Raw genomic sequence first — 21,717 nt, 5'->3', positions numbered from 1 at the left:
AGAGAGAGTAGGCAGAGAGGCAGGCAGAAAGAGAGGGGGAAGCAGGCTCCCCGCTGAGCAGAGAGCCTGATGTGGGATTCGATCCCAGGGTCCTGAGATCATGACCTGAGCCAAAGGCAGAGGCTTAACCCACTGAGCCACCCAGGCGCCCTAAAATTTAATTATATTTTCACCCAAAATGAATAGCCCAGAGGCACCTGGGTGGCTCAGTCTGTTAAGTGACTGGCTCTTGATTTCGGCTCAGGTCATGATCTAAGGGTTGTGAGATGGAGCTCTGCATCAGGCTCCACACTCAGCAGGGAATCTGCTTGAGATTCTCTCCTCTCCCACTGCCCCTCCACCTGCTTTCAAGTGCACGCGTCTCTCAAATAAATAAATAAATCTTTTTTAAAAAAAACTGAAACATAATATTATAATCCTAATTTAATGTTTTAAATTCACCCCCTTTACATGTTAATAAAAAAACTTAAGAGTTTAGATTGTAAAAGTTTATTGATGTGGTCAAAAAGCAAACAGCCAGACATTTGGTTATCTTTGCTACTACAATGTGTCATTTGGAATAGTATTTTTAAAATGCATAACAAATATTCAAAAATTACTAGAAAAGTAAATTAAGAGTCTACATAAGGCACTTCAGATGAAAGCGAACGTCAAAATTTCCACAAAAGTAACTCTAAGTTTAGTAAATCTGCACTCTACAGATTTTAGCCAGAATGCAATTCTTCTCCTTCCACAAGAAAAATGTGCTCTTAAGGGAGACAAAACAAATACAAAAAAGCGTCATTCTTTTGATGCTCATGGCACATCATAGGGAGCTATACAGATTACATGGCAGTAGTATTACCCTGGTCAATTTGTACAAATCAGGGCATCTTCATACAAATGTCATAAGAATCACAGCATAAATTTATTTGGCCTGAGACAATTATAAGAACAGCAGATAAGGAATCCAGAATCACACAGTTTATAAGGAAGTAATTAACAAAAAGTGGAACCACTAAAGAGTAAAAAGGTCAACTATATGCCCTGACCTGCCAAATCTTGGAACAAAAACAAAAAAGCCACATAAAACATTTCTTCTTAGGCAATTATATTCATCTCTTCTGCAAATCTCTACTATATAAGACTTCTAGACCACATGTTATTAGATGGTAAATAGTAGGCAAAGTATTATTTTGACATAATACTTTTAAGATTTAAAATTTTTCAGTCATTATTATCGTATTTCCATAACAGTGAAACTATGGAGAAAGTTATGGCTAGATCTAATGAGAACCAAAGCAAAAATTTGGACAAAAATTTGGTTAGCATATATGGTTATTTCCACTGACAGAAAAAAAGACAAAACTCAAAACCTCTTCACATGTTTACTGTTTCTCCACTTCAAGTGAAAGGATGAAGGCCAAAATAATAGTAAAAACATAACTTTCAAGAAACAATTTACTTTGTATTCATAAGCAACAACTCAATATATCAGGATATGCTTTTCCCAATCTAGGGGAGTCCTTTTCCTAAATACAAGGGTTAATGAAATACATTAGAACTGTAATACAGGAATCGACTTAACTAGATGAACCTATTTTTTTCTGTGAGGTACAAATGAAAGAAATGACAATCTCTAATTTGTAGAAACAGTTCAGACCATTTTTAAGTTACACTGATTTTAGCACTAAGCTACATTTTATTAGAGGGGCCTACCTTAAATAAATTAAGGAGACAGAATGAACCTGAAATCTTTCCAAATAAAAGGAGTTAACACCACACTCATGCAGAAATCATAATCCTGTATTTAGACTTTTTAATGTCTACAGCTACCAAGAAGCATAGCTAGCACTGTATTTCAGTAGGAAACATGAAGGAGGGAGAGGACTGGCTAGTCTTCTTTTCTAAAGGCTAGGCACGTCAGAAGATCACATAGCACATAATGATTTTTCTGCCCAAAAGGAAAGATGTGCAAAGTATACACATCCATGCAAATATGAAACAGCTAAGAATGCATTCCTGATGCATTTGTCTGTAATAGGCATATGTAGGAACACCTGGTCAGGACTATTTTTCCCTACCTTTGGATAAGATAATATAAAATTAGATGGCCAATAGTTAACTAAAGCAGTTCTGAACCCTGTTCTAATTCAAATGTAGTTATAAAATTTTTATAATGTACTTAATACTATTAAATTAAATGTTATACATACAGTTCATCAGCGAGGGAAGGTTAAAAGGAGAACTGTATCCAAATACTTCATGATTTTGACAAGAAATTGCTTGTTAAGGCACTACAAATCTTTGGTTAAATGATTAACTATTTAAATCACTTGAAAAAAAGAGGTAATACAAAATACACAAATTTCATTCTTCTTTTCAAACACACACACATTTTTCATTTTTCAATTTCCATTACTCCAGTGTCTACATATCTCTGGGATCCTTTTTAACTCATCAGAAAGCTGAAACAAAAATATTAAAAAAACTGTTAGTCTCTAAAAAAACAACAGGCCTTACTTCTAATAAATATCTTGATTTTAGACGAAAGAGCATTTGGGTGCATGTATAATAAACTTTGAGTATTAATAACAAAAAGTGAGAAATGCCAACATATTAAGATAGTCTTAGAAGAGAAGGAAATAGACATAAACTTGTTTTAAAAAAATCTCGTGAAGAGAGACACTGATTAATAATTGGACCAACCATGGTGATGAAATAAGCAATAGAAATCCCAGCAAGATTACCCTTGCATCCCAGTTAGTATTCTATAAAGAAGAAATTATTTTAAAATATAAATACACAGAAGAATAAATCAAGAATCAAAGTTCTAGTAGGTTTTGTTCTTAAAATTAGGTTACATTTGCCAGCCCAAGTGTCCATTAACTGGTAAGTGGATAAAAAAGAAGGAAGTCTTGCCATTTGCAATGACATGGATAAGCCAGAGAGTATTCTGCTAAGTGAAATAAGTCAGAGAAAGACAAATAACATATGATTTCACTCATGTGTGGAATTTAAGAAATAAAACAAGCAAAAGGAAAAAAAGGGGCAAATCAAGAAAAATACTCTTAACTATAAAGAGCAAACTGAGGGTCACCAGAAGGGAGGTGAGCTGGGGGGATAGGTTAAAGTGATGGGGATTAAGAGTGCACTTGTGATAACCATCTTGATTTTAGACAAAAGAGGTGTCAATAGGTATTGTATGGAAGTTTTCAATCACTGTATTATACACCTGAAACTAGTATTACACTGTATGTTAACTAACTAGAATTTAAGTAAAAACTTAAAAAGAAATAAAATTAAGTAAGTTTGCAAGAAACAATATGCAAAAGAAGATTAATTTATGTTGTTCACTGATCAAAAGGCATCCAGGAATGTCATGATATAATGAATCAACTGGAGAGTTGTTCAAAATTGTCTACTAAAGGGGCTTCTGGGGTGCCTGGGAGGCTCAGTTGGCTGGGCGACTGCCTTCGGCTCAGGTCATGACCCCGGAGTCCCAGGATCCAGTCCTGCATCAGGCTCCCAGCTTCATGTAGAATCTGTTTCTTCCTCTGACCTTCTTTCCTCTCATGTTCTCTCTCTCACTCTCTCTCAAATAAATAAAATTTTTAAAAAATTTCACTTGATATACTTTATCTTTAGTGTTCATAATCCTTTACACAACAGGACAATGCTGTATGAAAAGAACATGAATTATGGTGCCTGGCACTCAGATGATAAAACTAACTCACAGCATCCCCCATTATGTAGGTACATTTCTTGTGGCTATTAACAGAATAAAATCAAGAATTTAGATCAGGGGAGTTAATTTCTTCCCTGAGCCTTAGAGATCACTATGAACATTTCAAGACAGTTAGATCTTCTTGAACACTCCTTCCTATACTCTTTATAAACTGGATTCTAAAAAAATGTGGTTTATGCCATCTAAAGAGTCCTAAAAAGTAGAGGTGTGTGAAGTTTAAAAAAACATTAAAAAAATAATTTGTTCAAGAGAAAATAGAGTATGCAGACAATGTATAAAATATTCTAACCATTAAGTGTTCTTCAGATTTCTAGATTAAATTAGGTATGTCAGAATAACCCTCAAAAATGTTCCTGAGAAATCACATACTATTGTCCACTGTATCATAATTATCTTACGTTAACTTTTATATGCAACACACTTAAGTTAAAGCTTATATCTGCTTTAGAAGCTAGAACAGTTTGGAGGTAAAGGAAAAAAACGTATTACAAAGCAACAGCAACTCTAATCATTCTAAGTATAGGTAATCACTATGTAAGTGTAAAATAATCATACCTATATGGATATCCATGATATTTAGATCTGAAAATAGAGAGCATCCAACTGAAGAATAATACAACAAGTGCAATACCAGCCACACACATTACTGCAGAAAAACAAAAGTGTAAAATGAGCATGTTAGATGTAATAAAGAACTAGGGCATAAATGGTAGTCTACACTTCCAAGAGTGAAAATTTAGTGGTAAACCTCAACTTTCCAAAAATTTCCATGCCCATTCTTAAATCTTTAGGATTCTGCCTTCCCATTTAATTTGACCGATTACAATAAAATAGAGTAGTTCCATTTATATGCTTGTGCAATTTAATTGTGTGAAGTAATAAAGTCATCACAGTCAAGAATTTAGTGTTAAAGGGGCACATAGGTGGCTCAATAGGTCAAGAATCTGACTCTTGATTTCAGCACAGGTCATGATCTCAGGGTTTAAGATGGAGCCTTGGGGCACCTGGGTGGCTCAGTGGGTTAAGCCTCTGCCTTCCGCTCAGGTCGTGATCTAGGGGTCCTGGGATGGAGTCCTGCATCTGCCTCTCTGCTTGGCAGGGAGCCTGCTTCCTCCTCTCTCTCTCTGCCTGCCTCTCTGCCTACTTGTGATTTCTGTCAAATAAATAAAAAAAATCTTAAAAAAAAAAAAGATCGAGCCTTGAGTACTGCGCCATGCTGCAGAGCCTGCTTCTCTCCCTCTCCTTCTGCCCCTCCCCCATGCATGTGAGCATGCTCACACTAATAAATCTTTAAACAAAAAAGAATTAGTGTTAGAAAATTTTACTACTAACAAGATAATCACTTAGTCACTTATTAAATTTCTTCTATAGCGTTAAATGTGGCCTTTTGTGTGTGTTAATACAGCAGTTGAAGTTCTAGGGAAACGTACTTATTGGCCGACACTAAAAACCTTGTCTTGTTATACTTTAGGGAGCAATTCTTTTTCCTTTTTAAATTTTCACATAATATAATTAGGTGTTAAAAGGTAAATGCTAAATATATTTTTAATGAGTATTAACACATGACACAAAATGTGGTATTGATATTGATTTACAGACATCTGGGGCGCCTGGGTGGTTCAGTGGGTTCAGCCTCTGCTTTCAGCTCAGGTCATGATCTCAGGGTCCTGGAATCGAGTCCCGCATCGGGCTCTCTGCTCAGCAGGGAGCCTGCTTGCCCCCTCCCCACCACCTCGCCTGCCTCTCTGCCTACTTGTGATCTCTGTCTGTCAAATAAATAAATAAACTTTAAAAAAAAAGACATCTAACAACATCATTGTGACACCCTCACTTGAAAGTACTTTATTCGTTTATAGGTAACTACACCACCTACATAAGGAACTCATTCAACGTGGATTCCTCATTTGAATAATGAGGGGTAAATACCATGAATCTTGGTCCTAAATTCATAGCTCTCTCCATTAATCTCATATGCTCTGGTATAGCATAGCAGTTAACAATCTTAACTTTGGATGCCGATCCCACAATGCTCAGGTTATGATTCTCATAACTTGAGGCTCTTTCAAGTCCTGAAACTAAGACTGGCTAAGAAGCATAGTGGTGGGGATGTGGGAAAGCATGTGTTCTACACCCGTGGAAATTCTAGGGAAACATACTTATTGGCTGACTCTTAAAACACAATTTTTAGTCTTATTATACTTAGGGAGCCTTTCTTTTTCCTTTTTAAATCTTCACATGATATAATTAGGGGTTAAAATGAAAATGTTACACATATCTTTTAATAAGTATTAACACATGAGCATTGTAGAAGTCTTTTTTATCTAATACACACACACACACACACACCCCTGTGTGTATATATAGTATCAGTGTATTTACATTTGTATTCTACTTTTTTCACATAATATATCTAAAAGTGTTTAGGGCAGTTTCTGGTAGATAACAAATGTTAAATAAGTATTTGTTATTATTAGTTGTGATCATTCTAATGTGCCATCAAAGTGTTTTATAATTAATTCATACTACCAGTGTAGCATTCAGAGGGCCTTTTCCCAATAATGAATACCGAAATAGGCAAATTTTTAAAAGTCAGGTAATGAAAGGATTTATACTGACTGGATAAAAAATTGATACATTAGTTCTATTTTTGTAATATGTAAAAATTCATTTCAATTCAGCAAAATAAGAATCTCCCAAATTTAAAATCCAATGTCATCACATTTTTTCAAATAAACAAGTACACTATATTTAGGAGGTTAATTTGATGACATACACCCTTTTAGCCATAAAGGGAAAACTCTGACTTAAACGTATTTTATATGAGTGTTAGCATTTCTGTTAGCATTTCTTTGCAACAAATACCAATGTGTGAATATTTTAATATATAAAAAGTCCATCCAAACCAATATAAAAAGTACTAAGAATAATATATAAATGGCAAAAGACAAAGACTTTTTATAGAAGGGAAAACACAAACAGCTGATACACATTCAGAAAAATATTCAACTTCGTTAATAACCAAAGTACAGGGGCGCCTAGGTGGTTCAGTGGGTTAAGCCTCTGCCTTCAGCTCAGGTCATGTTCCCAGGGTCCTGGGATCGAGCCCCACATCGGGCTCTCTGCTTGGCAGGAAGCCTGCTTCCCTCCCTCTCTCTCTCTCTGCCTGCTTCTTTGCCTACTTGTGATCTCTGTCAAATAAATAAATAAAATCTTTTAAAAAAATAACCAAAGTACAAAATAACATATGTCCCTTATCTGATTAGCAAGTACACACACACACACACACACACACTCTATTTTTAATGAGCTTAGCTAATGCTGACAAAGCATCTTTAAATACCACTAGTAGGAATCTCAACTGTAACATCTGGGGAAACAATTTAGCATCATCAGTTTAAAATATCAAGGGGATTAAAAATACTACTACAGAGGTATGATAAAAGTCATTCTACTTTTAGGAATCTACCTTAGAGAGTTCATATGAAATGAGAATAAAGCTTAGTATACTACGATAGTCACTAAAGAAGTATTTATTATAATGGAAGTTTGAAAAAAATCCTAAATGTTTGACAGAATCAGAATTAAATTATAGCATACAGTACAAATTTAAAATTATGTATAGAAAAATATTTATTAGTGAATTATTTAACTCCAGTTTAAAAGTGGGGGTACAAGATTCAAAATTTTATACAGAGTTTTAAATATGTTTTTACAAATGGAAGAAACTACATTAAAACATTAAAATTTTTAGCTTTTCAATAATGGAATAATGGGTAGGTTCTCCCCCAAAATGTTTCATAAATCAGATTTCACCCCACATTTTTTACAATAAGTGTATGTTACTTTTTAAATAATCAAGTAGTAAAATAATATACCTATAACTAAGAGGGGGAAGTGATTAAGAGGACATTGTTTTCTGTATTAAAGGCAGAATTATTATTTAACATTGTATGTCAACTATACTTCAACAATAAAAAATAAATTAAAAAGGAAGACCTTATATTTTGGCATATAACTTACTTTTTCGCTTTCCAATATCCATGTCAGATGTAGCAGCTTCACATAACAGCACCATCCCTAAGGTAACACCACCATCTTAGAAAAACTGTTTAAGGAGAAATTCACACAGATAGAAAAGACATACCACTTTAATATTTCTGTTCTTTCATGAAGAAAATTATAATGAGGAATGCCTGGGTGGCTCAGTTGGTTAAGCGGCTGCCTTCAACTCAGGTCATGATCCCAGCATCCTGGGATTGAGTCCCACATCAGGCTCCTTCTCAGCAGGGAGCCTGCTTCTCCCTCTGCCTCTGCCTGCTACTCTGCCTGCCTGTGCTTTCTTGCGCTCGCGCTCTCTCTCTCTAACAATTAAATAAATTAAAAAATCTTTAAAAAAGGAAAATTACAATGAATATACAAATCTTCAACTTTCAATTAAAAAAAAAACCTGTTACTAAAATAGGGAATCCTTATGAATGTATTAAATGTCACTGGAGGGGTACCTGTGTGGCTCAGTCAGTTAAGTGTCTGCCTTTGGCTCAGGTCATGATCCCAGGGTTCTGGGATCGAGTCCCCTGTCAGGCTCCCCACTTAGCAGGGAGCCTGTTTCTCTCTCTCCCTCTCCCTCTCTGCCTGTTGCTCCCCCTGCTTGTGCTCTTTCTCTCTCTTTCTCTCTGTCAAACCTCTGTCAAATAAATAGATAAAATCTGGGCGCCTGGGTGGCTCAGCGGGTTAAGCCGCTGCCTTCGGCTCAGGTCATGATCTCAGGGTCCTGGGATCGAGTCCCGCATTGGGCTCTCTGCTCAGCAGGGAGCCTGCTTCCCTCTCTCTCTCTGCCTGCCTCTCCATCTACTTGTGATTTCTGTCAAATAAATAAATAAAATCTTAAAAAAAAATAAATAAATAGATAAAATCTTTAAAAAAAAAACAAACTTCATTGGATTGTTCTCTTTAAAATAGTTTTATGTTACGTGAATTTCACTTTAATTAAAAAAAGGTGGGTGATTAAAAATACAAAATAAGGGGTGCCTGGGTGGCTTAGTTGTTGATCCCAGGATCCTGAGATTGAGCCCCACATCAGGCTCCCTGCTTGGTGGGAGGCCTGCTTTTCCCTCTCCCACTCCGTTTGTGTTCCCTCTCTCGCTGTGTCTCTCCCTGTCAAATCAATAAATAAAATCTATAAATAAATAAATAAATAAAATGGAGAATCTTATATCTGTACACCATAACAATTATTTACCATGAAGGTATAATAAAAAAATATTAAGGTTGGAAAATTACTTCATTTGTACAAATGAAAATCAGTATTGTTAACAAATGTCCCACTATAATTTAACAGACGAAATACAAGTTTTTCTGACAAGTACTTTGAAATAACCTTCCTGGACATGCTTGCATGTATTACTCCAACCTTGTATATACTTTATTTTATTTTGTTTTTTTGGGAGGCCTGAATTCACAACCCTGAAATCAAGACCTGAGCTGAGATCAAGAGTCAGAGGCTGAACTGCCTGAGCCACCCAGGTGCTCTGATATATTTTAAAACATTAAATAGCCTTTTTGCATATTCAACCACCCTCCAGGAGTGAATACACTTGAAATGTGCACCATTTGGACAGAACAGCAAGTAATTTTTATTTGAAAAATAACTTTTCAAAACCTCTCCAGAATTTCAACAATCAACCTCTAAAGCTCAAATTACTACTCAACTACCTAAGTTTGTCCTCTTCCAATAAAAAAAGAGAATCCTCTATGTCATCACCTCATTTTGTTTCACCTTAATATGGAAACTACATAAATACAAAATACACCTACTCATGCAAATAGGTTACACGTGGCATGGTTAAATGCTAAAATAAGCAAAGTTGAATTTTAAAGCAAATACAGTATGTTCTAGTAGAAAAGAGATTTACCCTCCAGTTTGGTTAATACAAACAGCAGTTAAAAACGCCCAAATCAATTACGTGTACACACATGCAAATTGTACGCTACCACATGTGGGTATGAGTAAGCAGAAAGGGAAAAACAGGTGTTTGGATAAGGCCTGAATTTATAATCAGCTCTATACTCTGTCTATTCATCTCTTCACTACCATCTTGCACTCTCTCATCAATAGCCTCTTTTTAGGGATGATACCCATTCATCATGCTTTTAGTTGCTTGGACAAGTTGTTTTCTCCAATGATTACTTTTTCTTACTGAGGTTCTTTATATCCAGATACATGTAACGATTGATCATTTCTATAGGCTTTTGTTATAGGGTACCTTTTTTTTAAGGTTTTATTTAGTTATTTGAGAGAGAGATAACGAGAGCATAAGCAGGGGTGGGAAAGTGGGAGGAGGAGGCTCCCTGCTGAGCAGAGAGCCCAATGTGCCGCTCGATCCCAGGACCCGGAGATCATGACCTGACCAAAGGCAAATGATTAACTGACTGAGGCATACAGGCACCATGTTACAGGGTACTTTTGAATAATGGTTGAGACTTGTTTTTGGAATGGTTTGTTTCGTATCATGGTCCATACGCATTTTCTTTGAATGAGCTTTCTATCTTACAATATACCACCAATGTCTTTGTGTGCTGTTCTCAGTTATTGAGAGCTGTGATGGGGCACCTGGGTGGCTCAGTTGGGTAAGTGTCTGCCTTCAGCTCAGGTCATGATACCAGCATCCTGGGGTCGAGTCCTGCACTGGGCTCCCTGCTCATTGGGGAATCTGCTTCTCCCTCTGTCCCTTCCCCTGCTCACGCGGGCACTCTCTCTCGCAAAATTAAAACAATCTTAAAAAAAAAAAAGAGTTGTGATGCGCTGCCATACATATTGTTTCATTCTATTTATTGATTCGTTATTTTTTGAAGATTTTATTTATTTGAGAGAGAGAAAAGGCAGGGGGAAGGGACAGAGGGAGAAAGAGAAGAGAACCTTAGGCAGACTCCATGGTGAGCATGGAGCCTAATGCAGGGCTTGATGCCATGATCCTGAAATCACGACCTCAGCTAAAATCAAGAGTTGGACCTTAACTGACTGAGCCTCCCAGGCGCCCCTTAATTGATTTTTTAACTTTTTCCGACACTGCCTACTATATGCCAGGTACTACTAGCTGCTGGAATTAAAAAGCTGGACAAAATATAGACCCTTCCTTGGATAAATTTACAATCTAATGGGGGATATAAGTGATTAAATACCTAATCACTATTAAATACTACTATGGGAGAAATGAATAGAAACTACAGGAAGTAGTATTCTATAACATACAAGAACTAAAAGAACTATTAGAATTAAAGTACATTATATATGATGAAGGCAAAGACATTTGCATAAAATGAGGCATAATTCCAAAATTGTGGGAAAATGTTTCAATTATGTACTTTATTATTGTTCAAACTAATTTAAACAATGACTTAAAATTTCTTTGCCTACTGAATTAGCAGTTTAAAAAATGAGAATATATAATGATAGTTAGGACCTGCCAGAGCTATCAGTACACATATTCTGACAGCAATCCTCCTTCCCTTTATTTAGCAAAACATTTTTGGAAAATAGTTTGGACAGAACACCAAGGAAAACTGTAAGATTTGCACACTTTGTTTCAAATCTTACCTTTGGGAATCTGGAGATATGCCTAATTGTTTTAAAGATTTATGCATTTATTTATTTGTGTGTTAGAGAGAGAAAGAGAGAGTACAAGCAGGGGAAGCTGCAGGCAGAGGGAGAAGCAGGTTCCCCACTGAACAAGAGCCTGATGTGGGACTCAATCCCAAGACCACGGGATCATGACCTAAGCTGAAGGGAGATGATTAACCGGCTGAGCCACCGAAGCGTCCCACCAAATTATTTTTATATCCAAATAAACATTCTTTACACCATTCAACAATAGAAGAATAGGGGTGCCTGGGATCGAGCCCCACACTGGGCTCTCTGCTCAGCAGGGAGCCTGCTTCCCTTTCTCTCTCTGCCTGCCTCTCTGCCTACTTGTGATCTCTGTCAAATAAATAAATAAAATCTTTAAAAAAATAGAAGAATAACTGAAATATGATACACCCATTATATAAACATTAAGAATAATCAGGAAGATGTGGTCCATATACACTATGGAGTATTATGCCTCCATCAGAAAGGATGAATACCCAACTTTTGTAGCAACATGGACAGGACTGGAAGAGATTATGCTGAGTGAAACAAGTCAAGCAGAGAGAGTCAATTATCATATGGCTTCACTTATTTGTGGAGCAAAACAAATAGCATGGAGGACAAGGGGCGTTAGAGAGGAGTAGGGAATTTGGGTAAATTGGAAGGGGAGGTGAACCATGAGAGACTATGGACTCTGAAAAACAATCTGAGGGGTTTGAAGTGGTGGGGGGGTGGGAGGTTGGGGGACCAGGTGGTGGGTATTATAGAGGGCACGGCTTGCATGGAGCACTGGGTGTGGTGAAAAAATAATGAATACTGTTTTTCTGAAAATAAATAAATTGGAAAAAAAACCAGAATGATCACAATTTTTCCTTTTTCTTGCCTATATTTTCTTATTTATCTGTAATTCTCATGCAACTTTTGTAATGATAAAAGACATACAACTATATAGAAAATATATGATATATTAAAAAGCCGAACTGCATACAAAGTCTGTCTATACTACAAAAAAGGAGCTCCCTCCAAAAAGATACAACTAAACAAAGAATGCAAGAGACTATGCAAAAATAAACCTAGATTTTAATATTAGGGTTTTTTTTAAGATTTTATTTGACAGAGAGAGAGAGCACAAGCATGGGGAGTAGCAGGCAGAGGGAGAGGGAGAAGCAGGCTCCCCAAAGAGCAGGGGGATCCTGACATGGGGCTGGGAACCCTGGGATCATGATCAGTTGCTTAACCAACTGAACTACCCAGGCACCCAATATTAGGGATCATGAATGAAAATTATCTAATCCACTGTTTTATTTTTTAAATTTAAATATATTTGAAGTATAATTCCATTTTTGTAAAGTTAAAAAATAAGTAAAACTAATCCATACTGTTAGTAGTCAGGATAGTAGTTACTTTTGGGTAGGAAGGTAGCAATCAGGAAGGGGTGATGAGATTGGGAATGCTTTGGGGTATGAGTAGTTTTATTTCGTCAACTGGGTGCTGATTACACAGTTGTGTTCACTTTGTGAAAATTTATCAAACTGTACACTGCACTTATGAACTGTGAACACTTCTGCATGAATACAGTAATTTACATAAAGTTTAAAATGTAATTTTTTAAAAGATTCTATTTATTTATTTGATAGAGATCACAAGTAGGCAGAGAGGCAGGCAGAGAGAGAGGAAGCAGGCTCCCTGCTGAGCCTGATGTGGGGCTTGATCCCAGGACCCTGGGATCATGATCTGAGCCGAAGGCAGAGGCTTAACACACTGAGTCACCCAGGCACCCCTAAAATGTAATTTTAAAAGTTGTTCAGTGGATGAGGCAACTCATATAGTTTGCTTTATTAATCATGTAGTAAGTTTTACAATATCAAAACAATGATAAATATGTGGATATTTTCTAAACTTATAGCTACTAGTTAGTAGTCTTCTTATTCTACTAGTTCTTATCAACATGGTGAGTTTTGAGTTTTGAGTTTTTAGGCTTTGTGGCCACTAAAAAATTAAGAGATTTTCAGTCTTCCATAAAGTTTCCTACCTCTAAGAAAGTTAAATAGCTTTATTCATTGTCTCACACCTAGTGAGACACAGCATTTAAGGCACTGTCTTATAACCTGTAAACCTCTGTTTATCTCAATACTATAGGCTCCTTAGACAAATCATGCATTCACAGTGACTAGCAAAATAACTGCTCAGAAAGTATCACCTAAACCTTCCTGACCATTACCAAAAAAGTAAAAACAAAATAAGGAAAAAAAATCACCCTGAAAAAATATTCCCATTTTGTACCTGATTAACCAAATTTATAAGAAATGCTGTACTTCCAAAAAATAGACTATTGAGAAATAGCTTCTGAACAGAAGAAAAAAAGCTTCTGAGACAACCTACGAGGGTGGCAGGATGGTTCAGTCAGTTAAGCATCCAACTTTCGATGTCTGCTCAGGTTATGACCTCAAGATGGTGGGATTAAGTCCCACATAAGGCTCTGCACTAAGCAGGGAGTCTTTCTCTTTCTCTCTCCCTCTCCCTCACCCTTCCTCTCACTCATGCTCTCTCTTTAAAAATAAAAATGGTGGCTCAGTGGGTTAAGCCGCTGCCTTCGGCTCAGGTCATGATCTCAGGGTCCTGGGATCGAGTCCTGCATCGGGCTCTCTGCTCCGCAGGGAGCCTGCTTCCTCCTCTCTCTCTCTTTGCCTGCTTGTGATCTCTCTCTGTCAAATAAATAAAATAAAATCTTAAAAAATAAATAAATAAATAAAATAAATCTTTTTTTTAAAGGGCAACTTATGGAATGGGAGAAGATACTTGCAAATGACTTATCTGATAAAGGGTTAGTATCCAAAATATATAAATAGATTACAAAACACAACACCCCCAAATAATTCAGTTAAAAAATGGGCGCCTGGGTGGCTCAGTGGGTTGAGCCACTGCCTTCAGCTCAGGTCATGATCTCAGGGTCCTGGGATTGAGGCCCGCATGGGGCTCTCTGCTCAGCAGGGAGCCTGCTTCCTCCTCTCTCTCTGCCTGCCTCTCTGCCTGCTTGTGATCTCTCTCTGTCAAATAAATAAATAAATAAAATCTTTAAAAAAAAAAAATGGGCAGAAGATACGAATAGACAGTTCTCCAAAGAAGACATACAGATGGCCCGCAGACACATGAGAAGATGCTCAACATCACTCATCATCAGGGTATCAACTCACACCAGTCAGAATGGCTAACTTTAACAACACAGGAAACAACAGGTATTCGCGAGAATGGTAAAGGGAGCCCTCCTACACTGTTGGTAGGAATGCAAACTGGCTCAGCCACTCTGGAAAACAGTATAAAGGTTCCTCAAAAAGTTAATTCATTGTCTATGATGTAGCAATTACACTATAGGTATTTATCCAAAGGATACAAAAATATTTATTTGAAGGGATACATGTACCCCATGTTTATAGCAGCATCAACAATAGCCAAATTATAGAAAGAGCCCAAATGTTCCCTTACTAATGAATGAATAAAGAAGTAGTATCTACGATGGAATATTATTCTGCCATAAAAAAGAATGAAACCTTGACATTTGCAATGATGTGGATGGAGCTAGAGAATATTATGCCAAGCAAAATCAGTCAGTCAGAGAAAGACAAATACCATATGGTTTCACTCATGTATAGAATTGAAGAAACAAAAGAAACAAAAATGGGGTGGAGAGGCAAACCAAGAAACAGACTCTTAACTACAGAGAACAAACTGATGGTTACCAGAGGGGAGGTGGGTGAGGGGGATGGGTGAAATAGGTGATGGGGATTAAGCAGGGTGCTTGTGATGAGCACTGGGTGTTGTATGTAGGTACTGAATCAGTGAATTCTAGACCTGAAACTAAATTTACACTCTATGTTAACTAACTGGAATCTAAATTAAAACTTGGAAAGGAAAAACTTGCTATATTTCTTTCTCTTTTAAAAGATTTTTTTTTATTTATTTGAGAGAGAGAGAGAGCGAGCACAGAGGGAGAGTGAGAGGGAGAATCAGGCTCCCCAGTAAGGAAGGAGCCAATGCAGGGCTCAATCCCAGGACCCTGAGATCATGACCTGAACGGAAGGCAGCTGCTTAACCTGCTGAGTCACCCAGGAGGCGCAAAATGATATATTTTAATAGGTTTGCAATCTGCTCCAAATGTATCTGAAGCCTTAAGTTATGTTTAACCTTTAGGCAGAAGGAAAAAGTAAGAATATTCCAATTTCTTAAATGTCTTATATAATTGTATTTAAAAGTTAGGACAAAGCTTAGGAGAGAAGAATATTGGCAGCCCTACAGTGTTAAGGAGACCATGATTAAGGTTCAGGTTCCACCAGAAAGAATGACAAGATTCATTCACCAGGCTCTCAGTTGAAAGCCATGGATGGAGAGGATGGAGAAAATGGGAGAAAAGCAATACTGAATATATAGTAGCCAAACATTTTCCAAAATGAGTAAGGGTACTAACCCACAGACTTAGGAAGATCTGCAATTCAGAAAACAGGAACAACAGAAATAAAACATTAGGAGAAAAGTCTTAAAATCCATCAGAGAAAGACACACTGCCTTCAAAGAACAATATTAAGAATTAAATCTGATTCTTCTCAGAAACTATGGAAGTAAAAGACAATGAGATAACATTTCCAAAGTGCTTAAAGATATCTAGAAATCTATACCTGGTAAAATATCCTTAAAAAATAATAAATAATTGGGGCGCCTGGGTGGCTCAGTGGGTTAAGCCACTGCCTTCGGCTCAGGTCATGATCCCAGAGTCCTGGGATCGAGCCCCACATGGGGCTCTCTGCTCGGCGGGGAGCCTGCTTCCTCCTCTCTCTCTGCCTGCCTCTCTGCCTCCTTGTGATCTCCATCTGTCAAATAAATAAATAAAATCTTAAAAAAAATAATAAATAATAAAAGTTTTTTTTTTAAATTAGGAAAAAGCTAGAAGACTGACAAAACACAGATCACTTTATATTTTGTAACTGTATCTGCCCTTTTGCTACACTGTTCAATTTCAAAATACCATTAATTAAGACTATTTCAAGACACTGGAAAGTTTCCAAGGTATAATAAATTTGTTAACAGATCAAACCATAAATGAGAATTTCCAACCTAAATTTTGAAATAATTTGAAACAGGAGAAAGGCAAATTTGTATGATCTCTCTTATATGTGGAATCTAAAAATAAATTTTACACACACACACACACACACACACACTTACAGAGAAGCCTGCTCTGCTTACAGGGAGCCTGCTTCCCTTCCTCTCTCTCTGCCTACTTGTGATCTCTCTCTATCAAATAAATAAAATAAGTAAAATTTATTTATTTTTTTTATTAAATATTTTATTTATTTATTTGATAGATCACAAGTAGGCAGAGAGGCAGGCAGAGAGAGAGAGAGAGAAGGGAGGAAGCAGGCTCCCCGCTGAGCAGAGAGCCCGACACAGGGCTCGATCCCAGGACCCTGGGATCATGACTTGAGCCAAAGGCAGAGGCTTTAACCCACTGAGCCACCCAGGTGCCCCTAAAATAAGTAAAATTTAAATAAATTGAATATGAAATAAATTTTAGGATTTGAAAGAACATATGGTTGGATATTTTTCTTGCAGTATTCTTTCTTACCTCTGGGAATAGGTACTTATTATTAGATTAATTTTTTAGCTCATCATTCCATAGCTGAATAGATGAACTCTCCTGGCTCTGAGCTGGATTTTAAGCAGTAAATCTGTTTTCCATATTATACATGAACACTGTTTTGAGAAAGTATCATTTTCTCAAATGTCTTTCAATTAAACCAAAAGCTTAATTTTTTTTCAGATTGTTTCAAGTATCTCTATTAAATCACCAAAAAACAAAATGGGAAACACACACACAAAGATTTACTAAGGAGGGTATTTCCAGGGTTTTTTTTAATTTTTTTTCTTTATATGTACTTGTATTTTCTAAATTTCCTTTAATTAACTTGTATAGCTTTTTTTTTTTTAAAGATTTTATTTATTTATTTGACAGAGCGAGATCACAAGCAGGCAGAGAGGCAGGCAGAGAGAGGAGGAAGCAGGCTCCCTGCTGAGAAGAGAGCCTGATGCGGGCCTCGATCCCAGGACCCTGAGATCATGACCTGAGCCGAAGGCAGTGGCTTAACCCACTGAGCCACCCAGGCGCCCAACTTATATAGCTTTTATCATCAGAAAAAAACTTTTTAAGGGATTAAAGTGATTAAATTGATGGTAATCATCTTCAAATTTCTTAGCCAATTCTTACATAGTACAATCCACTTTCTTTTTAAAAAATTTTTTTATTTTTTTATAAACATATATTTTTATCCCCAGGGGTACAGGTCTGTGAATCATCAGGTTTACACACTTCACAGCACTCACCACAGCACATACCCTCCCCAATGTCCATAACCCCCTTCCCCAATCCCCCTCCTCCCAGCAACCCTCAGTTTGTTTTGTGAGATTGAGTCACTTATGGTTTGTCTCCCTCCCAATCCAATCTTGTTTCATTTATTCTTCTCCTATCCCCTTCACCCCCCATGTTGCACTCCACTTCCTCATATCAGGGAGATCATATGATAGAACAATCCATTTTTTTTTAAACTTTTTTTTCCCCAATTTATTTATTTTCAGAAAAACAGTATTCATTATTTTTTCACCACACCCAGTGCTCCATGCAAGCTGTGCCCTCTGTAATACCCACCACCTGGTACCCCAACCTCCCACCCCCCCGCCACTTCAAACCCCTCAGATTGTTTTTCAGAGTCCATAGTCTCTCATGGTTCACCTCCCCTTCCAATTTACCCAAATTCCCTACTCCTCTCTAACGCCCCTTGTCCTCCATGCTATTGGTTATGCTCCACAAATGAGTGAAACCATATGATAATTGACTCTCTCTGCTTGACTGATTTCACTCAGCATAATCTCTTCCAGTCCCGTCCATGTTGCTACAAAAGTTGGATATTCGTCCTTTCTGATGGAGGCATAAAGTCGCCAAACTATGGAAAGAACCAAGATGCCCTTCAACGGATGAATGGATAAGGAAGATGTGGTCCATATACACTATGGAGTATTATGCCTCCATCAGAACAATCCATTTTTAATAGAGTTAAGTGTTGAACTAGTTGACCTCTAAGTTATTTAGATGATGAGATGAGAAGGCAAGGCAAATGACTTTACCATCAAACCACTGCAGAGATTCTCTAACAGCCTGGGCTACAAATGATTGTCAATGTCAGGGCCCCTCGGCTGAGCAGCACAATTCCAGAAACATTACATTTGTTTACCTTATTGACTTATTCTACAGAATCACTGTTTATATATTTGGGGTGGGGAGATAAACTGTGTTGAGTAAGACTATGAAGTTTAGACTCTTACCTAACTGAGTCACTGTTAACTATCCTTGCAGCTTACAGAGGCATCAATTTTCAGATCTGAGAGAATACCAACCTGCTCTGCCATTCAAGAGAATGGGAAAACACATAAAAAGCAGCCACAGAGTTCACAGGAAAAAAAATATGCCTTCGACTTGGGTTGTGATCTCTGGGTCCTGGGATTGAGCTTCGCATCGGACTTCTGGTTCAGCAGGGAGTCTGCTTCTCCCTCTACCTCCCCATCCCCTCCCACTCCCCCCTACCCCCATGCTTGTGCTCTCTCTCAAATGAATAAATAAAATCTTGAACAACAACAACAACAACAAAAATAACCTGTCTTTGAGAAACTACTGTTTTCTTACTCAATGAAGAGTAAGATGTCTTAAATTGTAAACTGATTCAAATTATATCACTAGGAAGGAAACAATCCATTCTTGCCTGGAAGGTATAAGTCATTCAACACATTAAGTACAATTTCTACGTAGCCTTGGTTTACAACCAAAGTACAGAGCTTCAAATAAAGAGTTTGTGAAGACAAAATCCCACATTTATCTGAATTCTGTAGAGTTTACAGGAGACAGAACCCTGTGTCCACTTCACAGTCCAAACCTGATGCTAATTCCTTTTCACTTAGCCTGGTTTTGCTTTAAGTTTATCAAAACATTGCTTCATTTACATTTCACCTAAGCTTCACCCTTCCTCCAAATTTTATAATAACTCTATCTTTCCTTAGGTAAATGTCCCATAGTTCTTCTAGTGTACAGTCTCCCTTGTAGCAATGATCAATAAACCTGTCTTTAGGGTGCCTAGGTGGCTCAGTGGGTTAGCCTCTGCCTTTGGCTCAGGTCATGATCTCAGGGTCCTGGGATCAAGCCCCGCATGGGGCTCTCTGCTCAGCAGGGAGCCTGCTTCCCCCTCTCTCTCTGCCTGCCTCTCTGCCTACTTGTGACCTCTATCTGTCAAATAAATAAATAAAATCTTTACAAAAAATAAACCTGTCTTTATTAGACTGAAGGTTTGTCTCTGGTGGTGTTTAGCTGATTGAACTAAGATAAATAACATAGCAATAGGATTCCAAAGATATTAAAACTTGCATTAATAAGAGAGCAGCCTCAAGCAAACACTATAAAGAAGGTGACAAAATAGATAAACTAAAATGCAGCACCAAGGACTTATTATAAAAAGAGGATACTAAACAGAAGAACAATGTGTGTTTCAGCTACAAACTGGGCTTGGCTGCTTCCATGGATGTAATTCTGGGGGGAGAGAAAAAAGACAAAATTAAATATTTAAATATACATTAACTTTTGATATTCTAATCCTAAAATTGGCTATTCTTGAGCCCTATTAAATTATTAATGCACCTGATTTACATAAGCATCAAATCTGTGGCATTCGTCAGTAAAGAAACTAGAAAAAAATAAACACTATTTCTGTGTTATTTATTATTCATTTGTCTTTTCATTGTACTATGTTCTCAACAACAGAATATATGAGAAACATAGTACTTCAGTGTACAAGACCATGAGGTACAATAATGTAAACTCCATGAAGGCAAAGATTGCTCTTGTTTACCACTGTATCTAATAATACTTAGCACAGTGCCTAGAAACAGTAGATGCTCAAGTACTTGTGCATTTCAACTAACTGTTTAGTTGAAAGCTGACTTTGATTCTTAGCCTCTTAGAGTCAAAAGGACTCACCAAGTGTGATAAGGATAAGGAATTTTCCACTTTTAAAAGCACATTTCATTAACTGAAGCTCATCATCCAAGAGAGACTGAAAACCCAATTCCTTCACACTTTGGCAATGGTGTCACAAAATAATAATTATTGCCTATCTATCTATATATATGTATATAGATAATTATCAATAATTAATAATAATAAATAATTATTAAGGTTAACTTTGGTGTATAATGGAAAGAAATCTGAACTTCCCTTACCACATGTCCTGTGTGCGGATTCTTATGAGCATATGGTGGTCCTCTTATATGGTTCCACATTTGACCAGATGTCATAGCAAGCACAAAACACTAGGAAACAAAAAATAAGGAAATACTTATATAACATGGTGCAGCTGCTCCTATACTGATCAGACTAACAGGCTGATGAAAAGCATGTCTGCTCGATGACATGATTCTTTATATGGAAAACCCAAAAGACTCCACCCCCAAACTACTAGAACTCATACAGCAATTCAGCAACGTGGCAGGATACAAAGTCAATGTGCAGAAATCAGTGGCTTTCTTATACACTAACAATGAAAATACAGAAAGGGAAATTAGAGAATCGATTCCATTTACTATAGCACCAAGAACCATAAGATACCTGGGAATAAACCTAACTAAAGAGGTAAAGGATCTGTACTCGAGGAACTACAGAACACTCATGAAAGAAATTTAAGAAGACACAAATAGATGGAAGACCATTCCATGCTCTTGGATCAGAAGAATAAACATTGTTAAAATGTCTATACTGCCTAGAGCAATCTATACTTTTAATGCCATTCCGATCAAAATTCCACCGGCATTCTTCAAAGAACTGGAGCAAATAATCCTAAAATTTGTATGGAACCAGAAGAGACCCCGAATCGCTAAGGAAATGTTGAAAAACAAAAATAAAGCTGGCGGCATCACCTTACCTGATTTCAAGCTTTATTACAAAGCTGTGATCACCAAGACAGCATGGTACTGGCATAAAAACAGACACATAGACCAGTGGAACAGAGTAGAGAGACCAGATATGGACCCTCAACTCTATGGTCAATTAATCTTTGACAAAACAGGAAAATATATACAGTGGAAAAAAGACAGTCTCTTCAATAAATGGTGCTGGGAAAACTGGACAGCTATATGTAGAAGAATGAAACTCGACCATTCTCTTACACCTTACACAAAGATCAACTCAAAATGGATAAAAGACCTCAACGTGAGACAGGAATCCATCAGAATCTTAGAGGAGAACATAGGCAGTAATCTCTTTGATATCAGCCACAGCAAC

The 21,717-nt window shown here is 37.1% G+C and overlaps 1 protein-coding gene across 1 annotated transcript in view; it reads right to left on the bottom strand.

Moving 5' to 3' along the window:
- Positions 1-473: 473 nt before the first annotated feature.
- MAGT1 (magnesium transporter 1) overlaps positions 474-21,717 on the bottom strand; it is a 75,823-nt gene continuing 54,579 nt past the window's right edge. The window contains exons 6-10 of the mRNA XM_044234846.1: positions 20,661-20,750; positions 19,908-19,971; positions 7,748-7,822; positions 4,283-4,373; positions 474-2,447 (exon numbers count right to left, since the gene is read on the bottom strand). Of these exons, the coding sequence (XP_044090781.1) occupies positions 2,432-2,447; positions 4,283-4,373; positions 7,748-7,822; positions 19,908-19,971; positions 20,661-20,750 (336 nt within the window). The 3' untranslated portion in view covers positions 474-2,431. The remainder of the gene's footprint in view (positions 2,448-4,282; positions 4,374-7,747; positions 7,823-19,907; positions 19,972-20,660; positions 20,751-21,717) is intronic.

The sequence above is a fragment of the Neovison vison genome, chromosome X, assembly GCF_020171115.1.
Source record: "Neovison vison isolate M4711 chromosome X, ASM_NN_V1, whole genome shotgun sequence".
In the NCBI taxonomy this organism is placed as follows: domain Eukaryota; kingdom Metazoa; phylum Chordata; class Mammalia; order Carnivora; family Mustelidae; genus Neogale; species Neogale vison.
This window is presented reverse-complemented; position numbering and strand designations above follow the sequence as displayed.